Source organism: Carcharodon carcharias, chromosome 10 (assembly GCF_017639515.1).
Source record: "Carcharodon carcharias isolate sCarCar2 chromosome 10, sCarCar2.pri, whole genome shotgun sequence".
NCBI lineage: Eukaryota > Metazoa > Chordata > Chondrichthyes > Lamniformes > Lamnidae > Carcharodon > Carcharodon carcharias.
Window position 1 is genome coordinate 49,378,060 of NC_054476.1, and position 20,787 is coordinate 49,398,846.

Genomic DNA, 20,787 nt, shown 5'->3' on the forward strand with positions numbered 1-20,787 from the left:
CTTGCTATGTTTATCAAACTCATACGCATACAATGCCCTAACCATTGTAATTAACTTATAATGAGTCATAATATATTACTTGTGGATAAGATGAGAAAACGCAGGAAATCAAATGCAATAATATTTGCTTGTGTCAGTTGACCAAACCTCTAGGAATGTCACGTATAGGCCGGATGTGGTAAGGACAGCAGGCTTCCTTCTGTAAAGGACATTAATGAAGTAGCTGGGTTTTTGTGGCAATGAAACAGTTCCATGGCCATCCTTTACTGGTACCAGCTTTTCTTTTAGTTTCCTGTTTTTTTAAAAAAAATATTTTGAACTGAGTCTAAACTCCCAAACAGGCATGGTAGGATTTGAACTAACATTTGTATATGAATTATTTGTCCAGATCTCTGAATTACCAGCTCAGCAACATAAGTTCTATACTCAAACACCCATTGTGTCTTAGAACAGTGGTTCTCACACTGGGGTCCTCTAATTCCTGGATATCTGTAGAGATTTACCAGGGGAACCATGACAGGGGGCTGGCCTCACCACACAGGTGTGGGAATCGGTTGATCGCTTGGTGTGCCATGGTCAAGAATAAGCAAAGGATTGTCAGCCAGAGGCATTCTCTACTCCTCCATGTTTCTGCTTTCCTCCTGCTTCCCTAGTGATCTGTCTGAGCTCCTGATCTCTCTCTGCTCTGCTCCCTGTGTTCCTGTCAAGGATAGACAGACTCTGCAGTGAGAAGCAGGCACACCCATCCCACTTGTATCCATAAATAAATACCTGTTTTCTGAGAAGCATTATTAAAACACTCTTTACATCCATCACTTTTCATCTGATGAGTATTATACAGTATTATAATTTAGATGGGAGCCCACGATTACTAATCCATTTGAAAGGAATTTTTCAAGCACAAACGTTTGGGAATCACTGTTTCCCACCCCTTCCATGTTTTTAAAAAAAATTCCTTTCTCTTGGAATTGGGATTGCTTGCTGCAAGTAAGCTTGTTAAAAGGATATGGTTATTCACCGCTTGCTCAGCACTATTTAGAGTGAGTATTTTCTGACTAACCAAGTGTAGTAACTGTGACAATGTGTGCCTCCAGTGCCCAGTTCTTTAGCTCTATATTGGCTCAAAATCCTATCAAAGTTTTCTAAAGAAGTAAGGAATAGATAATTCAAACTTCTTAGATATTCTAATAGACAGGTGCATACATGCCAATTATTGTTCAAGTGAACAGATTCAGCAGGATCACAATCCACTTACCAAAAATTCCCAAAAAGGGGAATATAAAAGTGGGAAGTCTTGCTACAACTGTACAGGACATGGGTAAGACTGGAGTACTTTGTACAGTTTTGGTCTCCTTGTTTAAGGAGGGGGTATACTTTGAAAGCAGTACAGAGAAAGTTCACTGGGCTGATAGGGATGAAGAGGTTGTCTTATGAGGAAAGGTTGAGCAGGTTGGGCCTATACTCATTTTAGTTTAGAAGAATGAGAGGTGATCTTATTGGAGCGTACAAGATTCTGAAGGAGCTTGATAGGGTAGATGCCGAGAGGATGTTCCCCCTCATGGGGGAATCTAGAACTAGAGTGCACAGGTTAATGATAAAGGATGTCTCGTTTAAGGTGGAGATGAAGGGGAATTTCTTCTGAGGGTCGATAGGCTTTGGAATTCTCTTCCCCAGATAGCAGTGGAGGTTGGATCACTGAAGATATTCAAGGCTGAGATGAACAGGTTTTTGATTGACAAGGGAGTTGAGGGTTTTGAGGGCAAGAAAGTGTTGTTAAAGCCACAATCAGATCAGCCAAGATCTTATTGAATGATGGAGCAGGCTTGATGGGCTGAATGATTTAATCCTCTTTTTTATGATCTTAGCAAATAGAGATATATTTGAGCAAGGTATTTTGCCCATGCAGTTCAGAATGAGTTATGAAAGAAAATTGTACAGTATGATAAATTTGAAATTATTCTCAAAGTTAAATTGTTTTCATTCTTTGGTTGTTTCCTTCTCATTCTGAATTAATTAACGTTGCACGTATGTTATCTTTCAGTACTGCAATATGGTTACTTTTATATCTCAGTTCTCAGTCATGAACACTTACATAATGAGAAAAAAATGCTTCGCATGACGTGAAGATTTTGGGATTTGGGGAAATGCAGCAGCCAATTTGGGAGAACAAGGTCACACAGACAGCAATGAGATAAATAACCTGATAATCTGTTTAGTGATGTTGTATTAAGGTATAAATATTGACCAGGACATTGCGAGAACTCCCCTTCATGGAATAGTGGCATCAGAATTTTTCACATTCATCCGAGAAAGCAGGCAGTGCCTCGCTTTCAAGTCTCATCTCAAGACTGCCTCTCCAACAGTGTGAAACTCCCTCAGTTACGCACTGAAGTGTCAATCTGGGTTATGTGCTTAAAGCCTCTGGAGTGGAGCCTGAACCTATAATCTCTCAATTCAGACTTCTTAACCTTCCAACTGTTAACACTTTCTCAGCTGAGAAGACTTGCTTCCTTGGCTCTTTTTAACTTCTGAAATCTTCTGGTTTAGTACAAAAAAACGCAACCTCCTTTTACCAATGAGACACCTAGGTCTGATTGCTGGGTTCTTGGACACCTTCTTGCCCTATTCATTTCCTGATCATTCTGATAACCATGGCAAAACTGTGTTCACATGAAATTGAATTAAAATTAGCTGTCAGTTTTAATTTTGTGTAACTCAGCATCAAGTGTTTAGTTAGAATTTCACTACTTATGCATGTGATTTAAAAGGCCACTGTTACTATGTAGCTCAGAATGGTTTTTCAGTACACTATAATAACTGAATAATTTCTGGTTATAAAAGCAAAATACTGCTGATGCTGGAGGTCGGAAATGAATACAAAGTGCAAGAAAATCTCAGCAGATCTGGGAGCATCTGTGGGTGAAAAACAAAATTAACGTTTGAAGTCCAATATGACTGTACATCGGAACTGGTAAAGAGTTCTGAAGAAGAGTCATATTGGACTTAAAACGTTAACTCTGTTTCTCTTGCCACATGTAGGTGTATGAGGTCTTGTGGCACCATTTGAAGAATGTAGGGAGCTCCTGCAGTGGCCAAGTCAACTTTCCTCCCTCGACATGCAATATAAAAACAAATTAACTATTCGGCCATCTCATCTCATCTCCTGTCTGTGAATTGACTACATAACACAATAATACACTTCAAGTAATTCCATTGGTGCAAAGCAGTTTGGATCCTGAGGTTGTAAAATACGCTAATGTGTGCAATTTTCTTTCATCCCCTCCTCTTTGGCATCGCCCCATCCCCAACAATACAGCATTGGCTTTATGCATAAGATCTGCTCATACTTCTTCAGAGGAAGTTTGGTTATACCTCATCAGACTGTGGGTTATTTGTGGGTTAGCCTGATGACCTTATGCTGATTCTAAGTCCACAAATGGTAGTTCAAACCAATTAGATTAATAAATCTGGAAATTACTGGCCCTTGTGAGCTTATGGTTATGAGCCATTTGAGCCCAAAGGTAATTAAAATAAATGTTGCTAACAGAAGATGTAATCTAATTGAGGTATGTAAGATGCTAAAGGGGATGGACAAAGTAGACGTGGAGCAGATGGTTCCCCTTCTGCAGCATTCTAGAAAGAGAGGCCATAGTTTTAGGCTAAGGGGTGGTAGATTTAAATCAGAGATGAGGAGGAATTACTTTTCTCAAAGGGTCATGAATCTGTGGAATTCACTACCCCAGAGTGCAGCGGATGCTGGGACGCCGATAAATTTAAGGAGGAGATAGGCAGATTTTTAATTAGTAATGGGTTGAAAGATTATGGGGAGAGGGTGGGAAATTGGAGTTGAGGCCGAAATGAGATTAGCCATGATCGTAATGAATGGCGGGTCAGGCTCGAGGGACTGAATTGCCTACTCCTGCTCCTAGCTCTTATGTTCTTATGTTCTCTCTCAGTAAATGAATGTTATCGTGGGCAAAAACAGAGAATGCCAATAGGTGTGGTCTATGTTAATATTAAGGTAAGGGCCTAACGTACAAAACGTATGCAAATCTGAATGAAGACCAAAATTAATTAGATTGTGAAAATAAAAATATCTGTTTTCCATTGCAGCCTCTACCAGACAAAGATGGAAAGAAATGTCTCTTGCTGATTAAATGCTCCGATAAGAGTTTTGAGATCAGTGCATCTGACAAAAAGAAGAAACAAGAATGGATCCAAGGTAACTAAGGACTAATTTTTATATCCAATCTTCTTTCGCCTTCCTAAGCAAAGAGGTTAATAGCTGCAAATCTTGTGTGAATCAGAATGTGCAATCCTCAATTAATCTAGTAGCAGTAATCCAGGTATATTCCATACTATATTCCTGCTCCTAATGCTGCAGCTTGTCCCCATGGCTGCACTCTGTCCTTAGGAGCTTTTCTATTGCTGACCCACCCCATCTATCCACTACAAATTGCTTTTCTCCATGTACATGTGGACCCATAAATACAAACCCTTCCTGTTCTCAGATACTCCTCTTCAATGGGCTTGGCCAACCAGAGTTGACTTGCCAACCAATCAGCATCCTTCTCTCCAATAGTATAAATTGTACTGATTGTTTGTTTGAAATTTGACATTCTTGTATTGGTCCTGAGGAGTGCAAGACTAAAAGCTTCAGTAAAATATCTCTTTTATTTCAGTGATATTCAAGTTCTGTACTACCAAGCAACTGTTCATTGGATTTAATGTTCCTCTCTTTGGATCTTATTTCTTAAATCAGCATGGAGATTTTCTCTGCTTCTTTGTTTATGCCATTGTCCCTTCTGGCAATCCAGTCAGGTGAATTGGAGTAGTTGCAATTGATCTGCTGTGTGATTTCTTTCAATCTCAACTTGTTACATTTCCAGTCTGTCCTCTCCATTAACCCAAGGGAGTGAGGAAGGGTTGCACGTTCACAAAGAAAATGTAAAAACTAGTTGATCCACCAGATCAGCACTTCATAATCTTCAAAGTATACAGAATTTGCACTCAGTTACTCAATGTTTTGAAATTGTGTGTGTTCATCATGTTTTCCATTGAACTCTGTCCATGATTTGAATTACTTTTTGGAGTTTGCAGGCTTCTGATAAATGATTTTTTTAAACTTTTTATGATTCCTTTTTGAAAATGAGTTTCTATGAACCCTATGCCACTGCCAATACTGCGAATTTTGATTATATTTGAGCATTGGGATTAATAGCCATGACCAGGAAGGTGCAGAAGGCCAGAATCCATTCGATTCAATTCCATTTAATTTTAGCTAGAAGAGGACACGTTTGGAATATGTCATTCAAGTTGGTCTTCATGGTCTGGAAAATTATTTGTATTTTTTTTTAAACAAACTGCTTTTTAAGTGGCCGAATAAGGGCTAGGATATACTTTAAACTTAAAATCGTTTGGAAGTATGCTACAAATTAAAGAGATTTATTTGCCAAACAATTTCCTCCTCTAAGTATTACGCAATTAAATATTACTTTACTGTTTTAATAGTTTAAATGAAAATTTGTAATGTAATTTATGTGGACAGAGAGAATTGATAGAATAACCAACTAATTTTGAGCTGAAAAAATATTTAAGTTCAAGTGAATGATGAAGGTATCCTAGTGAGTAAGTTATTTATCTATATATGTTTGCATGACAGGTGTGAGGAATCATTATCAAGATGGCTTAGTAGTGCTTTGTAGAGCAGCAATGTGCAATGTCATAGAGTAGAAGAATGATGGTTCAAATTTGCCACATGTCTGATCTGCAGCACACTGCACAGGGAGGTACAATGTTAAGGTGAGGCAAGTGGGGTAGCCAGCGATGAGCAGAGCTCTGAGGCTTCTTGTCTTATACACTGTATATGCTGAGAGAGTCAGCTATCTGTTCAATTCCTTGGTAGCAAAGGTGCACAGTAAAGAAGTGAGGGAGTGAAACCCTGAAAACCCAAAGGGAGGGGAGGTGGAAAAGAACAAATATGAAAGCTTTCACTGACATAGTTGGTCTGCCTCTGGAGTGAGTGCAGTGGGTAGCTGACTCACGGCACACCTTCAAGAGGGAGCTGGACTGCCTTTTCTCCTGAGGTGGATACCACATCACATTAAAGGTAAGAGTTTAACAGATAACACGTGCTCGTTGTGATCTCCTAGATAGTTTTTGTTCACTTTAGGGCTTAGAGGCAAGATTTCTAGAATATTATTTCCCTTATCAGCCCTGGGTTTTTTGCCTCTCCTGGGTCACATGGCAGTGGTGGGGTGGGGGTAGGAAGTGTCGAGTCATGATGTCCGGACAGCCTTGATGAACCAGCTAGCCATTTTTGTATATATGTATACTGTTCTTTCGCCTTGAAGCTGGGTTCAAATATAGTCCACTGAACTGGGATTAAAATTGTTTATCTGCTGGTTTTGATGGCTCTAATTGAGTATTGCTGAAAAACGTTTGTTGAAGCCTTTCGTCTTGCACTCATCAAGATAATTGCAAGAATACCAATATCAGGGAAAGCAACAACTTTGTAATGTATGAGCTTATACTACCCAACTAGCCCGTGCTGGCAAAACTCAAAACGCTGTGTTCAACATTAGATGTGATTCTGCAATTGGACAACATTTGCTAAATAATCCTCTGCGTTAAAAATTACGCTACAATCAGTTTATGATTGTCAGTCGGGCTTGCAGTGTGGTGCATTTATGTGTACTGGAAGCTACATATATTAATACATGGGGCCCTATTCTTTGCAGACAGAAAGAACACGTATGTACATTGTGCCTGTTTCAGCTAAACAAAATAAATGGCAGCAATTCACTGGTTCACTCCTCAGGGCAAAAGCCTTGACCAATCAGAGTCAAGCTGCCTGAATTAATTTTCAAACAATGCTCAACAATTAACTGTCAGTCGCCATTAACTGGTGCATTCTCCATAGCAACGCCTCTACAAATCACAGTCCATCTGCCAACCAATCAGCACTCCCTTCTCATGTATTATAAAGTTGTTGCTTCCCCTGACATTGGTATTCTTACGATTGTCCTGATGAGTGCAAGACAAAAAGCTTCGACACAATGTCTTTTTTCAACAATACTCAAGTTCTGTACTACCAGACAGCTCTAACTGAAGTGATTTTGGGCAGGCTTAGAATCATAGAATGAGACAGCACAAAAGGACATCATTTAACCTATCAAGCATGTGCAAGCTGTTTGGTTGGGTTATACAACTAATCCCACTTGCCCTGCTCTTTTCCCATAGTCCTGTAATTTGTTTTACTTCAAGTATTTATCCAATATTAATATTTAATGTACTTCCACCACCTTTCAGATTGTGAATTCCCGGTCATTAATTTCTGTGCATATAGTCATAGTGGTCTACAGTGCAGATAAAGGCCCTTCGGCTCATCGAGTCTGCGCCGGTCAAATAAGTACCTAACTATTCTAATCCCGTTTTCCAGCACTAAGCCTTATATGCCATAGCATCACAAGTGCGCATCCAGATAGTTCTTAAATGCTGTGAAGGTTTCTGCCTCTACCACCCTTTCAGGCGGTGAGTTCCAGATTCCCACCACCCTCTGGGTGAAAAAATTCTTTCCCCTCCAACATCCCCTGTAAACCTCCTGCCTCTTAAATCTATGCCCCCGGTTATTGATCCCTCCATCAAGGGGAAAAGTTCCTTCCTGTCTACCCTATCTATGCCCCTCATAATTTTATACACCTCAATCATGTCTCCCCCTCAGTCTCCCATGCAGGACCTTGTCAAAAGCCTTGCTGAAGTCCAAGTAGACTATGTAAAATGCATTGCTCTCATCAACATGCCTGGTCACCTCTTCGAAAAATTCAATCAAATTGGACAGACATGACCTCCCCTTAACAAAACCTGCTGATTGTCCTTGATTAATCCCTGCCTCTCCAAGTGTAGATTAATTCTGTCTCTCAGAATTGCTTCCAATAGTTTCCCCACCACTGAGGTTAGGCTGACTGGCCTGTAGTTCCCTGGTTTATCCCTTTCTCCCTTGAATAACAATACCACATTGGTTGTCCTCTAGTCATCTGGCACCCCTCCTGTGGCCAGAGAGGTGTTGAAAATTATTGCCAGTGCCCCTGCTATCTCCACCCTTGCCTCACTCAACAGGCTGGGATACATTTCATCCGGGCCTGGAAATTTATCTACTTTTAAGTCTGCCAGACCACTTAGAACCTCCTCCCTTTCTATGCTAATTTCTTTAATTATATCACAGTCCTTCTGCCTGATTTCCATATCCACGTCGTCCCTCTCACTTGTGAACACCAATACAAAGTATTCATTTAGAACCCTACCTACGTCTTCCAGCACCACACACAAATTACCACTATGGTCTTTAATGGGCTCTACTCTTTCCCTAGTTATCCTCTTACTCTTAATGTACTTGTAAAATAACTTTGGATTTTCCTTTGTTTTACCTGCCAATGTTTTTTCATGCCCCTTTTTGCTCTCCTAATTTTAGTTTTTCAGATCCCCCCTACACGTTCTATACTCCTCTGGGGCTTTTGCTGTTTTGAGCCTTCAGTATCTGCCATAAGCCTCCCTTTTTCTCTTTATCCAATCCTGTATATCCCTCAACACCCAGGGTTCCCCGGATTTGTTGGAACCACTCTTAATCCTTACTGGAATATGTTGGCCCTGTACTCTCCCTATTTCCTTCTTGAATGAGTCCCACTGATCTGATCCAGATTTACCTAAAAGTAACTGCTCCCAGTTCACTCTGGCCAAATCATATCTGATCTTATTAAAATCGGCCTTCCTCCCCCAATTTAGAACTCTGATTTCTGGCCCATCCTTGTCCTTTTCCATAACAACCTTGTATCTAACGGAGTTATGAGCACTATCTGCAAAATGCTCCCCCACTGATACCTCTACCATTTGCCTGACTTTATTCCCTAAAATTAAGTCCAGGACAAACTTGTAGGACCTGCTACATACTGGCTTAAGAAGCTCTCCTGGATGTATTTTAAGAACTCTGCTCCCTCTAAACCTATCACGCTATGACTAACCCAGTTAATGTTGGGGAAGTTGAAATCCCCCACTATTACCACCCTATTATTTTTACACTTCTCTGAAATTTGCCTACATATCTGCTCTTCTATTTCTCTATGACTGTTTGAGGGCCTATAGTACACTCCCAGCAATGTGATTGCTCCTTTTTTGTTTTTCAGTTCTACCCATATGGCTTCATTTGAGGAGTCTTCTAAGATGTCATCCCTCCTCACTGCTGTAATTGATTCCTTGATCAATATTGCAATACCCCTTGTCTTTTACCTCATTCCCTGTCTTGCCTAAAGACCCTATATCCTGGAATATTGATCTGTCAATCCTGCCCCCCTCTCAATCATGTCTCTGTGACAGCAGTGACATCATATTTCCAAGTGTTAATCTGTGCCCTCAACTCGTCTGCTTGTCAGACTCCTTTTCATTAAAATAAATACCATCCAACCTTGCCCAACCCCCTTAACTGGCCTATAATTACAATGCCTTCCACACCCACTTGCTCTCTCTTCTAATTTTGGCTGTGCATCTCCCCCTGCTGAAGCTCCTCTCAGGATCCCACCCCCCTGCCAAGTTAGTTTAAACCCTCCCCAACAGCACTAAAAATATATAGCTTTAGGTCACCTCTGGTGCTTTTGCCAGTCACCTTAAATCTGTCCTTTGATTGCTGAGCCTTCTCTCGCAGGAAACACTTTGTTCTTATTTTCTCTTCCAAAACTGTTCATGAAATCAAATCTCCTCTTAACTTTTTCTGCTATAATTCCTTCAGATGTCCTCATAACTGGAGTCCCTCGTCCTGCTACCATTCTAGTTAATCTCTGCTGCACCCTCTCTAAGGCCTTGGTATGCTTCCTGAAGTGTGGTGTCCAGAATTGACCATGATACTCTAAACTGAAGCCTGGTCAGTGTTGTGCAAAGGTTTATCATAACTTCTTTGTTCTTGTACTCCATTTCTCTATTAATAAAACCATGCATCTCATATGCTTTTATTTTTAACAGTCTTCTCAATTTGTCCTGCCAACTTCAAAGCTTGGTGCACATTCAGCCTCAGGTCTTTCTGTTTCTTCAGCCCTTTTAAGATTGTACCCTTTAGTTTATAATTGTCTCTTGACATTGTTCCTATCAAAATATTTCACTTAAATTTCATGCCTGCCCATTTTACCAATCTGTTTTATGTCCTTCTGAAGTCTGTTACTATCCTACTGTCATGCCCCATTGTATTATGAACTTTAAGTCAATACTTCTAAAAACTCTACACAAACAGGCAATTAAAATGGCTGCTGCAAATCATGTGACCTTTGGCATTTGAGCTAAAGACAGTACCGCGTCTCAAGCAAATTATTAATTAAAATGCACATTCACAGCCAACCAGGGAATTCACATATCTTTTTGTTTAAGGAAGGACCAAGTAAAAGGAGCTTTCCAGACTGATGTGATGCAATGGCCTCCCTTGAAATGAATCAAAAAGTTATTAGCAGAATGATTGGATAACTCTGAAACAAAGATACTGCCTCAAACCCTCAAAGGTGTTAACCCGAAATACAGGTGGTGGAATCAACATGAGCACCACCACTCCTTATTTGGAAAGGATTTTGAACTTAGGGAAGTCACATGGTGAGACAGCCATGTTTTCTGTTGGCTTTTTAAAAATCAGCGCAAGCTGTTGCCAGGCGGTGCCACCAAAAGCCATCGAACCGCCAGTTCAGCCAGCCTGTGTCTGAGACTCAGAAAAAGTGTGAGACATCAGACAGCCAGAGCACACAACCTGTCCAGTTAAAGTTCAGCTGAGAACCAACCTCCTAGAAATTCAACTACAAGAAGCCTCAGCCTACTGAGAACCATTTGCTTTACAAGACCTTCACTTCAACTTTAAAGCCTCAAAACCATGTAAGAAATTACAAGCCTGCCACATGGGGACCAGAGTTTGTAAGCCAGAGACTGAGATAACTATAATCTGTAAAAGTGCATTATATTGTCTGTATCTAATCTTTGTGTGTGTGAGAACGAGTGTGTGCAATATTGTGTTTATTCAGTATAAGTGTGCAAGAATATATGATTTTATTTTTAAACTTTCAAAAGCTTGCTGCTGAATTATTTAATTGGGACACACACTTCAAGAGTAAGAAGGCACACCACCTCCCTACAAAACATATTGATCCCAGGCAGGAAAAGAACATACACATTCTGCCCTTGACAGAATTTGGGACTACAATCTGGGATATATAAATCCACTGGAGCAAAAAAAGCCATATCTGACTTTGAAGGAAATTGGAAGTAGAAGGAAAAAATAATATAGCCAAAATTTTTGAAACCAAAACAAAAGAGATTACAGCAGTAAGTTTTATGAATACTAGCAATAGAAAATAAGATGGCTGATTTTGATGTGAAATCATTTATGCAACAGAAGGGCTTAACATGGCTAAAATTAGCTTCTTTAACCATAGAACAGCTAAAAGCCATAGCTAAACAGGTAGAACTGAATATACATAATCAAACAAGGAAACCCGAGGTACTAAAGATGGTGGCCGAGAATCTTGGCCTCGTTCCGGAATTGGAGCAGATGGGAGGATCTGGAATCTGAAACAGATCAGGCTATCTTAGCCAAAATTCATCTGGAAGAGCAGATGCTAGAGTTAGAATTTCAGGCAAAGGAATTCCGAGAGAGAAAGTGTGCTTTCCAGCTACAAAAGCTTGAGGAAGAATAACAAGCTTAAGAGTTTAGGGAACTAAGACAGATTGCAGCAGGTAGGGAGAACTTGAATTTACCTAGTGGTATTTTAAATGCCTTTAGCCCAGAGACATGCTTCAATTTCCTAAAGTAGTCCTGTTTTGCCCCAAGTGTGAAGAAGAGGATATGGAAACCTTCCTCACAATCTTTGAGAAAATGTCTAGTCAGTTAAAATGGCCAGCAGAATCTTGAACATTCCTGACACAAGGTCAAGTAGTTGGAAGGGCCCGCAGGGTTTTTTCCTTGCTGCCTGCTGCGAACTCAGCAAGTTATGAACAGATAAGGCTGTCATTCTCAATGTCTATGGACTTGTACTGGAGGCGTACTGCCAACAGTTCTGTAAAAGGCCCACTCAGGCTTCCCTTGAGTTAGCAAGAACTAAACAGCAAGCATTTGACTAGTGGGTGCGAGCTTTTAAAAATTGACCCCACCGACAGAGTGTTAAGAGAAATAGCACCGCTAGAGGGGATCAAAAACTGCCTTCCATAAAACCTTAAAACTCAAACAGAGGAACAAAGGGATTTAAAGGTCAGAGGGACAGCCATCATGGCTACTGACTAAGAATTAACCAACAAACCTCTAAACCAAAACAAATTTGGATCTAGTAACTCCTACCAACAAGGGAGAGATGATGAGGCGATAGATGGGACAGAGCTAGACTCGAAGAAAGGACAGTAAAGAAGACAGGGCAGATCAATCCCCAACTTTAAAGAGAGAGAATCTGGAAGGTCAACCAGCCAGGACCTGCACTGTGTGTCTTTAGTGTGGAAAGCTTTGACACAGCAAAGAAAATTGTTGGTTTGCCAAAAGACCCACAGGGAGCTGTGGTCAGAACCATCCCTATAGTCTGGAAAGAAGGTAGTGAACCCAGACTCAAATGGAGTGGGGATATGACAGAATATCTGCCAAGGTTTTTTGCCAAAGAAGAGAAATGACCATTTTTAGAGATGCAGGTTGCTTGTAGCAGAGGTTGCTGAGGTTCCACCCAAAAGCAGAACAAATACCACAATTCTGGTAAAAGGGCTTACTGATACATGTTTAAAGGTTCCCCTGGTAAAATTACACCTGCAGAGTACGTTGGTCACTGGTGTAGTGATGGTTGGGATTGTTCTGAGCTTACCCAAAGAGGGAGTGGGCCTATTGTTGGGAAATGAGTTCCTAGGGTACCAGGTACTGTGGCCAAAGGGTTAAAAAATTTTCCCCAGTCTCTGTGGACTAGAAAGGAATGAACAAAATTCTGCTCAGCTGCAGAGAGCTGAGGATTGATGGAGCCAATAAGGACTAGGGAAATAAAAGGAAAGCCAGAGGATTTTCCAGAGGCCGGAAGAAAGCCTACTGAAGTAAAAAAGGTCCAGATGGAGCTTATAAAGCGAAAGTGGCCAAAACCAGGCCAGTAGAGTTTAAAGAGGCAAGGCAAGGGCTGCAGAACTTAAAAAGAACAAAGGGGTTGAACTGGAAGTCTAGTTAGCAACATCTTCTTCCAGGATTTATTGGGGATGGAGAAAGTTCCCAAGCCAACAAACTGTCTGGGTGAGGTGTCACTCTCACTGTCTAAGTGGCACAGGGTAATGCAGCAGAAGCTGGCCAGCCACCTGCAGACAATAGTGTCCAAGAGGATGTGGGGCAGATTGTTGACAAACCCATCCTTGGAGTAAAAGAAAAAAGAAGCCAATATCCCCTAAGACAAACAGCAGTTGTGAAAGCCACAAGCGAAGTACAAGTGTAGCTAACGTAGAACTATTCACTAAACCATCACAGGATCTGGTTCAAAAACCCAGCATTTCAATTCTCGAGCTTGCTGAGGATAAGGCGCAGGGAATACCACAGGGGTTTAAAAGCAATATTCCGCACACATCAAACTAGAAATAAAAATCATCAATAGACCAGAGCCTAAATTTTAAGACTCTTGGATTATGGAAGCAGCCATTAAGAGGCTCACAGACAACACAGCAAAACAATCGGAGCAATTTACATACTGCAAACTTTGAAGCAGGTGCAAGACCTGTGAAATCTGACTCCTCCCCAGGAGCCAGCATGGGATTTGAACTTTCCCCAACTGCTAAATGCATTGAGAATCTTATATCTGTTGATGTTAATGTCCAAGAAAACTTGCATACCAATATTAATGAACCTTCACCAGATAATACATAACTGGGAATTCTTTTAAGAGGATGCAACAGATAGAAAAAACAGTGATTCAGTACTGCTACAGTCTGTGCCTGAATGTGTGAAGAGTGGATGTGTATGTTTTCATTTGCTTCACAATGAAGTCATGTAAAAAGAAAGTCATCAAAATTCAATTTTTTCCCAAGTGGTGGAGACGTGTCATGCCCCAGTCTGTTATGAGCTTGCAGTCAATACTTTTTAAAAACTGGACACAAACAGGCGACTAAAATGGCTGCTGAAATCATGTGAAGCACATCTTCAGCGAATACCTAATTAAATATGGATATTCACAGCCATTGGGGAATTCGTACAGCTTTGTTTAAGGATGGATCAACACAAAAAAACCTTCCATACTGATGTGATTCAATGCCCTTCTGTGAAACCAACCAAAAATGTTATCAAAGTGAATGGGTAATTCTGAAACAAAGGTTTTGACTGTCTCAAAACCAAGGTGTTAACCTGTAACATAGGTGGTAGAATCAACATGAACACCACCCTCCTAATCTGGAAAGGACTTTGAACTTATGGAAGTCATATGGTGAGACAGCCATGTTTTCTGTCAACTTTTTAAAAATCAATGCAAGCTGTTTGCATGCAGTTCTACCAAAAACCATCGAACCACCAGTTGAGTCTGTCTGTGACCCAGATTTGGGATGCTGCGTGACATTAGGCAGCAGTAGCACATAACCTGTTCTAGTTAAACTTCACCTGAGAACCAATCCCTTAGAAAATTCAACTACAAGAAACCTCTCAGCCTACTGAAAATCCTTCCCGCTACAAGACCTTCACTTCAACTTTAAAGCATCAAAACCATCCAAGAACCTACAAGCCCGCCAGGTGTGGAACCGGAGTTTGTAAACCAGAGGCAGAGATGACTATTATCAGTAAAAGTGCATTATCTTATCCTGTATCTAATCTTTGTGTGTGAATGTGAGAGAGAGATTGAGTGTGTGAGACATTGTGTTTAATTCGGGGTAAGTGTGCAAGAATTTTTAAAATTTTAAATTCACAAAAGCTTGCTGCTGAATTATTTTGTTGGGACAAACACATCAAGGGTAAGAAAAGATGCACCACCTTCATACAAAACGTGCTGATCATGGGCAGTAAAGGAAAACATGCATTCTGTCTGTGGCACTACTCATTGTTTACTACATTTCTGAGCTTTGTGTCATCTGTAAATATTGAAATTATGTCTGAAGTACCCAAGTCCTGGTCATTAATATATGTCGGAGCACCGACTCTAATACTGACCCTCGGGAACTCCACTGTTTACCTTCTCCCTCTCTGAAAAGCAACTGTTCACCATTACACTCTGCTTTCTGGCTTCAGCCAGTTTTGTGTGCAGCTTGCCACTGTCCCTTTGATCAAATAGTTTTTAACTTTGCCTAGACGCTTATTATGTGGTACTTTGTCAGGTGCATTTTGAATGTCTATGTACATTACATCAGCTGCATTGTCATCAATCCTCTCCATTACTTCATCAAAGAACTCAATCAAGTTAATTGAACACAATTTCCCTTTAACAAATCTGTGCTGACTTTCATATATTAGCTCACAATTTTCAAAATACAAATGAATTTTATCCCAGATTATTGTCTCTAAAGATTTCCTCACCACAAACATTAGGCTGTGCCTATTTTTTATCTGATCCAATAATGCTACTTTGACAGCATCCTCTTCTCCTGCCTCCACAGGAATGACTTTTTTTGGGTCCCTAATTGCACTCCCCCCCCTCCCCCCCGCACCCCCATCCCCCCATCCCATTCATTTGACTATCTTTTTATTATTTTTGTGTTCATGAAGACTTTTGGTTTCCTTTTACACCAGCTGCTAATCTATTCTTGTTTCCTTTATTCCTCTTATTCCCTTTTTTGAGATCTCCTCTGTGCTTTATTCAACTTAGATTCATAATATAGTAGAGAACTTTCTTACATTTGTCATAAGTCTCCTTTTCTGTCTCACCTCAGCCTCTGTATTTTTCATCATCTATGGAGCTGTTTTGTCTTTACAATGCTATCACCATATCAACAAGAGATTGGATTCAGAAATAGGACGGATCAGACATGAGGCAAATGTGGGGCAGTCCAAGATGTGTTTGGAATGCAAGTGTGTAAATGCACATAGTGTGGCGAGTAAGGTTGGTGAACTGATCTCTCTTCCCCCCCCCCAATAGGAATGTGTTTATTCTTTACCCAATCCATCTCCTCTTTGGAGGCCCCCCATTGTTCAATTAATGTTGCACCTACCAATTTTTGATTCCTATCGAAAGGCCCAGATCCCTTTTCAACACAGTGGAGTTATATATTTTTGTTTGATTATTTCTTGTCCTTTTCCATAACAGTTCCAAACTTGATTATATTATCAATATTCCCCAAATGCTCTCCCACTGAAATATGCTTCACTTGCCTCACTTCACTCTCAAAACTAGATACAACACCGCTTTCTTCCTTGCTGGGCTGGAAACACGCTGATCAAGAAAGTGCTCTTGTACATTTCAGGAATTCTGGCCCCTCTTTGTCCTTTACGCTGTTGCTATGCCAGTCTATATTGGGATATTTGAAATATACTGTCTTCAAGTACCATGCCCTAAGAGAACATTGGTGACCATGGACCTCCATGTTAATCTTGATCTGGAGACATGGATCATCTTCATTGATGGTTCATTCATCCAGTTTGTGAGGCTCTTTAAAAAAAGATCATTCTTTGCTACCTCGATTTCTTTTACCATCGATCTTTCCCATCAGCATCAGACCTTCTAAATCATGATTTCTCATTCTGTGCCCAAGAAATTCTGTCTCTTCCTGATCTTGGTCAGCAGATCTCTTTTCTTTTGGTCTCAGATTTTACTAACATTGATAGTGTGACTTGTTCATGATATCTTCATATTCGCCTCAAAAACCACAACTGTGCAGCCTCAATTCTTCTCTGCATTGCTTCACTGATCATTCAACGCTCACTTCTGTATGTCAAAATTGGTGTGATGTAGCTTCCCAGGATTTTCAGCTTTGCTTTCATGGCTAATTTTGAGTTGCTGCTTTCACTACTATGAGGTTTTTCATTTTTTATGTAAGTCATCTGCAAAATTGCTGCTCTACCTCCTTCCCCACAATTTGGTAGTTGATGGTACACACCCAGTATCACATTAACTTCTCTGTTGTTTCATAATTCTAACCAAATAAATTCTGTTTCGATCCTTCATATACATCAACCCTCTCCAGTGCTTTTTGTGTTTTTGGCCAATATTGTCAACACCTTTTTTTTTTTCCCTTCTCTATCTTTCTAAATTGCTTGCAACCAGGGATATCAAGTTCCCCAATCTTTGAACCAAATATCTGTTTTTGCCACTGTATCAATATTACAACTTGTGACTGCAGCTCACCAGTGTCATTTACCACACCATGTGCATTTAGACACACACACATTTCAAAGCATCTTGGGCTGCACTGCATTTACCTCCTCTCAAATCCTTCCTACTTCTGAATCCAATCTTTTGTTGTGTTTACAATGCTGTCGCCATAAGTTCTATTTAATAGAACTATTTTTCCTATAAGGCCAATAGGCTTTGACAGCGTTATTAATCACTTCATCCCCAGACTTGCAACCACTACACCTAAAAGGTTCCAACAAGCCATAAATTCTGGTCCCTGCGTCCATAAAACCAGACACTCAAAGCCACGGAGGCATATTGACTGAATAATTTGCATTCCAGCAGAGTGCATATTGGCACAAGTCTGGAATGAGTGCTGGCCAACTGTAGAGGATTCTGACAGTGTAGCTTCAATTTTATAACACCTGACAAACATAGTTTTGTGCTTTGTTTCTGACTTTGTGCATTTTAAATAGCTATTCAAACAGCAGTCAGCCTACTGAAGGACCAGAGACTTCCTCCACACAAAGAAGGACGACAGAAAAGGCGAGAGCTGCGACAGAAACTACAAGCAGAGCAAGAAGAAATAGCACAAAGAATGAAAGAGCTGCAGGTGGCAAATGAAGACAAACAGGAAGAATTAGAGAAAATGTGTAAGGTGAGAACAAGATCTGGGAATGTATATGCATAAATCTTTGAAGGTAATAGGGCAGGTTAACAAAACAGTTTCAAAGCACGAGTTCCTGGGCTTAAATAAAGGTATAGCTTACAAACACAGGAAGTCTTGGAATGCATTGCCTGATGAGATGGAGGCAGCAGATCCAATAGTAGCTTTCAAATGGGGAATTGGATAAATAAAGGAGAAAGGAGAAAAAGATGTAGGGATATGAAGAAAGACTGAGGAAGTGGAACTAACTGGATTGTCTTCAAAAGTGCTGGCACAGACTCAGTGGCTGAATGGTTGTCTTTTATGCTGTTCCATGATTTTGAGATTGCAACAATATATTCAGCTATTTGGTTCCCTTCCCTTTCCCACTTGGTCAAACTTCCTTTGAGATTTCCCCCATTCTAGCCCTGAACACTCATCTTTCTCTAGTTTTTCAACCAACTCCACTTGTGCCCTCTCCAAAATCATTTTGTTCATAAGACCCACGTCCTGTTCCCCTGACCTTATTCCCACTAAAACGGTTCTCTCTCCTTGGGTACTTCCCACACTCTTTTTCAAATCTGCTATTATTGCCCATCTTGTCAAAAATCAACACTTGACTCCTTTGCATACTACTTTGTCTTTGCAAATTACTGTCCAATCTCTAACCTTCCTTTCCTCTCTAAAGTCCTTGAACATGCTGCCACTTCCTAAAGGTTTAAAATAGGTCAATGACTTATATATGCAGAATGAAAACCTATACTAGTCCAAGATACCTTTCATAAACAAGTTGTTGCATCATGAATTTGAATACCATCTTGAGCCTTCACTATCAGCACCTATGATTTTATTCACTTTTGTAGTCAGAGCCAACACATTTAACTAAAACTCCCCATTAACTAGTAGAAGAAATTGTATATCAGAAGATCAATTAATTCCATATAATGTTTCAAAGTGCCTGCTGTATCCTCAGATGCTAGGTGATTTGATCCTGGATTCTGCAAATAGGTGCTATTCATTGTCTGGAAGGTGTGCAACTGAAACCTGAGTTTTATTCCCTTGCATTTTACAAACCCACCCCACCCATCATTGTGTGGAAAACCCTTTACTTCTGTTTGATATTTCCTGCAGCACCGCCCAACTCAGAGACTTGCCATGTGAGGGAATTGGCTATAATTTGTGTCCTGCCTCTCTGTAGCACAGCATGTTAAATTGTCATTATGCTGCACCAATGCTTGGTCAACATTACTGGTGTAGAAATCGTTCATCATTAAGATACACCTCCTGAAATTGGGGTGTTTTACTTTGATTTATGTAATTCAACATGTAATTTATTGGATTCTTTTGTAAACCTAACCCTTTCTATTCCAAATAGTAAGTGCTAAACTACTTCCTTTTAACTTAACTTTGGAGCGCTTAACTTAGAAAGAGATGTGCTGAAAATTGTTTTGCATCAGTGTGCTGACATTGAATATTGATGTGATGTCAAACATGGCTGTGTTGAGAAACCTGGACTTAATGTTGGGCTTTTCAATCACTTAAATGTTTTGGCTTTCTAAAACATTAGCAAACTTGCAGTTCAGGCACAACATATATTTTTAAAATTTAATTTTCCCACAACAGAAATAAATGCCCTCTAATTCTGTACATGAGTGACCCACATTCATGATTGTACACACTCACTGTCTGTAGATTATCTGTATGTCTTAGAACATAACAGACAAACCAATTTCTTTACCTATTCAGTGTACCCATGCACACCATTGAAGTAAGGGTTGAGTGGCTGATTTTCCCCACTACCTAGGCTAGACCCAATGAAGTGAATTTTAGTGGTTTCCACTGCAGGCTGAGATCAGTTAACTTATCACAGCAGCAATCAAACCTGGGGTTCCCTGGTTTTGTAGTTCAGTACCACATCATGACATCTTAACCTATCAGCAAATTGTTATAAATATTTTAATTTTGAATTATATAGGATCATATATTGTAGTAGTGATGTTTCAAATGCAGTGTTGTCATTTGTAATCCAAGTACCTTGTTTATTCCATTCACGTGAATTAACTTTGAGTGCCTTGCATTACTCAGCCGGGAGGATTGGATTGTCTTACACTGGGCAGTGAGACATTCATTTTCCTGAAGCTCCACTAATTTCAATATGCTGATTAATTGCCATCACTGATGACTTTCACAATCAAAACCTAAGTTTTAAAATTTTCGCTTTGATGTGATTGAGCTAGTTGCCAGTGACATCTAGGTAGAAGCTATGCAGAGTCTAAGCTACAAACACTGGTTTACCAACAGCATATACTCAGTGTGGTGGGCAGAAGCATTATCATATATAGTGTGTTTTGGAGCAACAGATAATTCTGAGTTTTGGAGTGGGAGAAGTGGAACAACCCATTCTAAAAAAAAATTGGGTATTTGATAACAAGACATTCATGCCATCTCAGCGCTGGCAAGAATGAATTTTCACCATAGGTTAACTGTATTTGCTTGAACCACCAGATACTGAATGCTTTCTTACAGTATTAGAGATGAATGAACAAATGCCTCTCTCTATAGCATCCGTCGATTAATCATTGCAGGGGTGTGGCTGGTCATCTCTAGTGATAATGTGGTGGAATTGGAGAGGAAGTTATTTATTAAAAGTGGATGGGATAAGGAGTAAATGTGTACTGTTAAGAAAATCCTCCGGGTTTCTTTGGACGTGCTGATGGGATGTAATTGAACTTGGTCTCTAGTTGTATTATTAAACTATTGAGTTGGTAACTTTGTAATTTATTTCCTGATGGTTATCTGTATTCCTGTAAAGGTAGTCCAGATTTGAATGGTAAACCTACAAATTATAATTCAAGTTAAATGGGGAGGTGA

The 20,787-nt window shown here is 40.1% G+C and overlaps 1 protein-coding gene across 2 annotated transcripts in view; it reads left to right on the forward strand.

Moving 5' to 3' along the window:
• The window catches only part of swap70b (switching B cell complex subunit SWAP70b), a 150,226-nt gene that overhangs the window by 78,880 nt on the left and 50,559 nt on the right, over nt 1–20,787 (forward strand). For both annotated transcript variants that reach the window (XM_041197672.1, XM_041197673.1), the window contains 2 exons: nt 4,114–4,222; nt 17,747–17,928. In XM_041197672.1, coding sequence (XP_041053606.1) covers nt 4,114–4,222; nt 17,747–17,928 — 291 coding nt within the window. The remainder of the gene's footprint in view (nt 1–4,113; nt 4,223–17,746; nt 17,929–20,787) is intronic.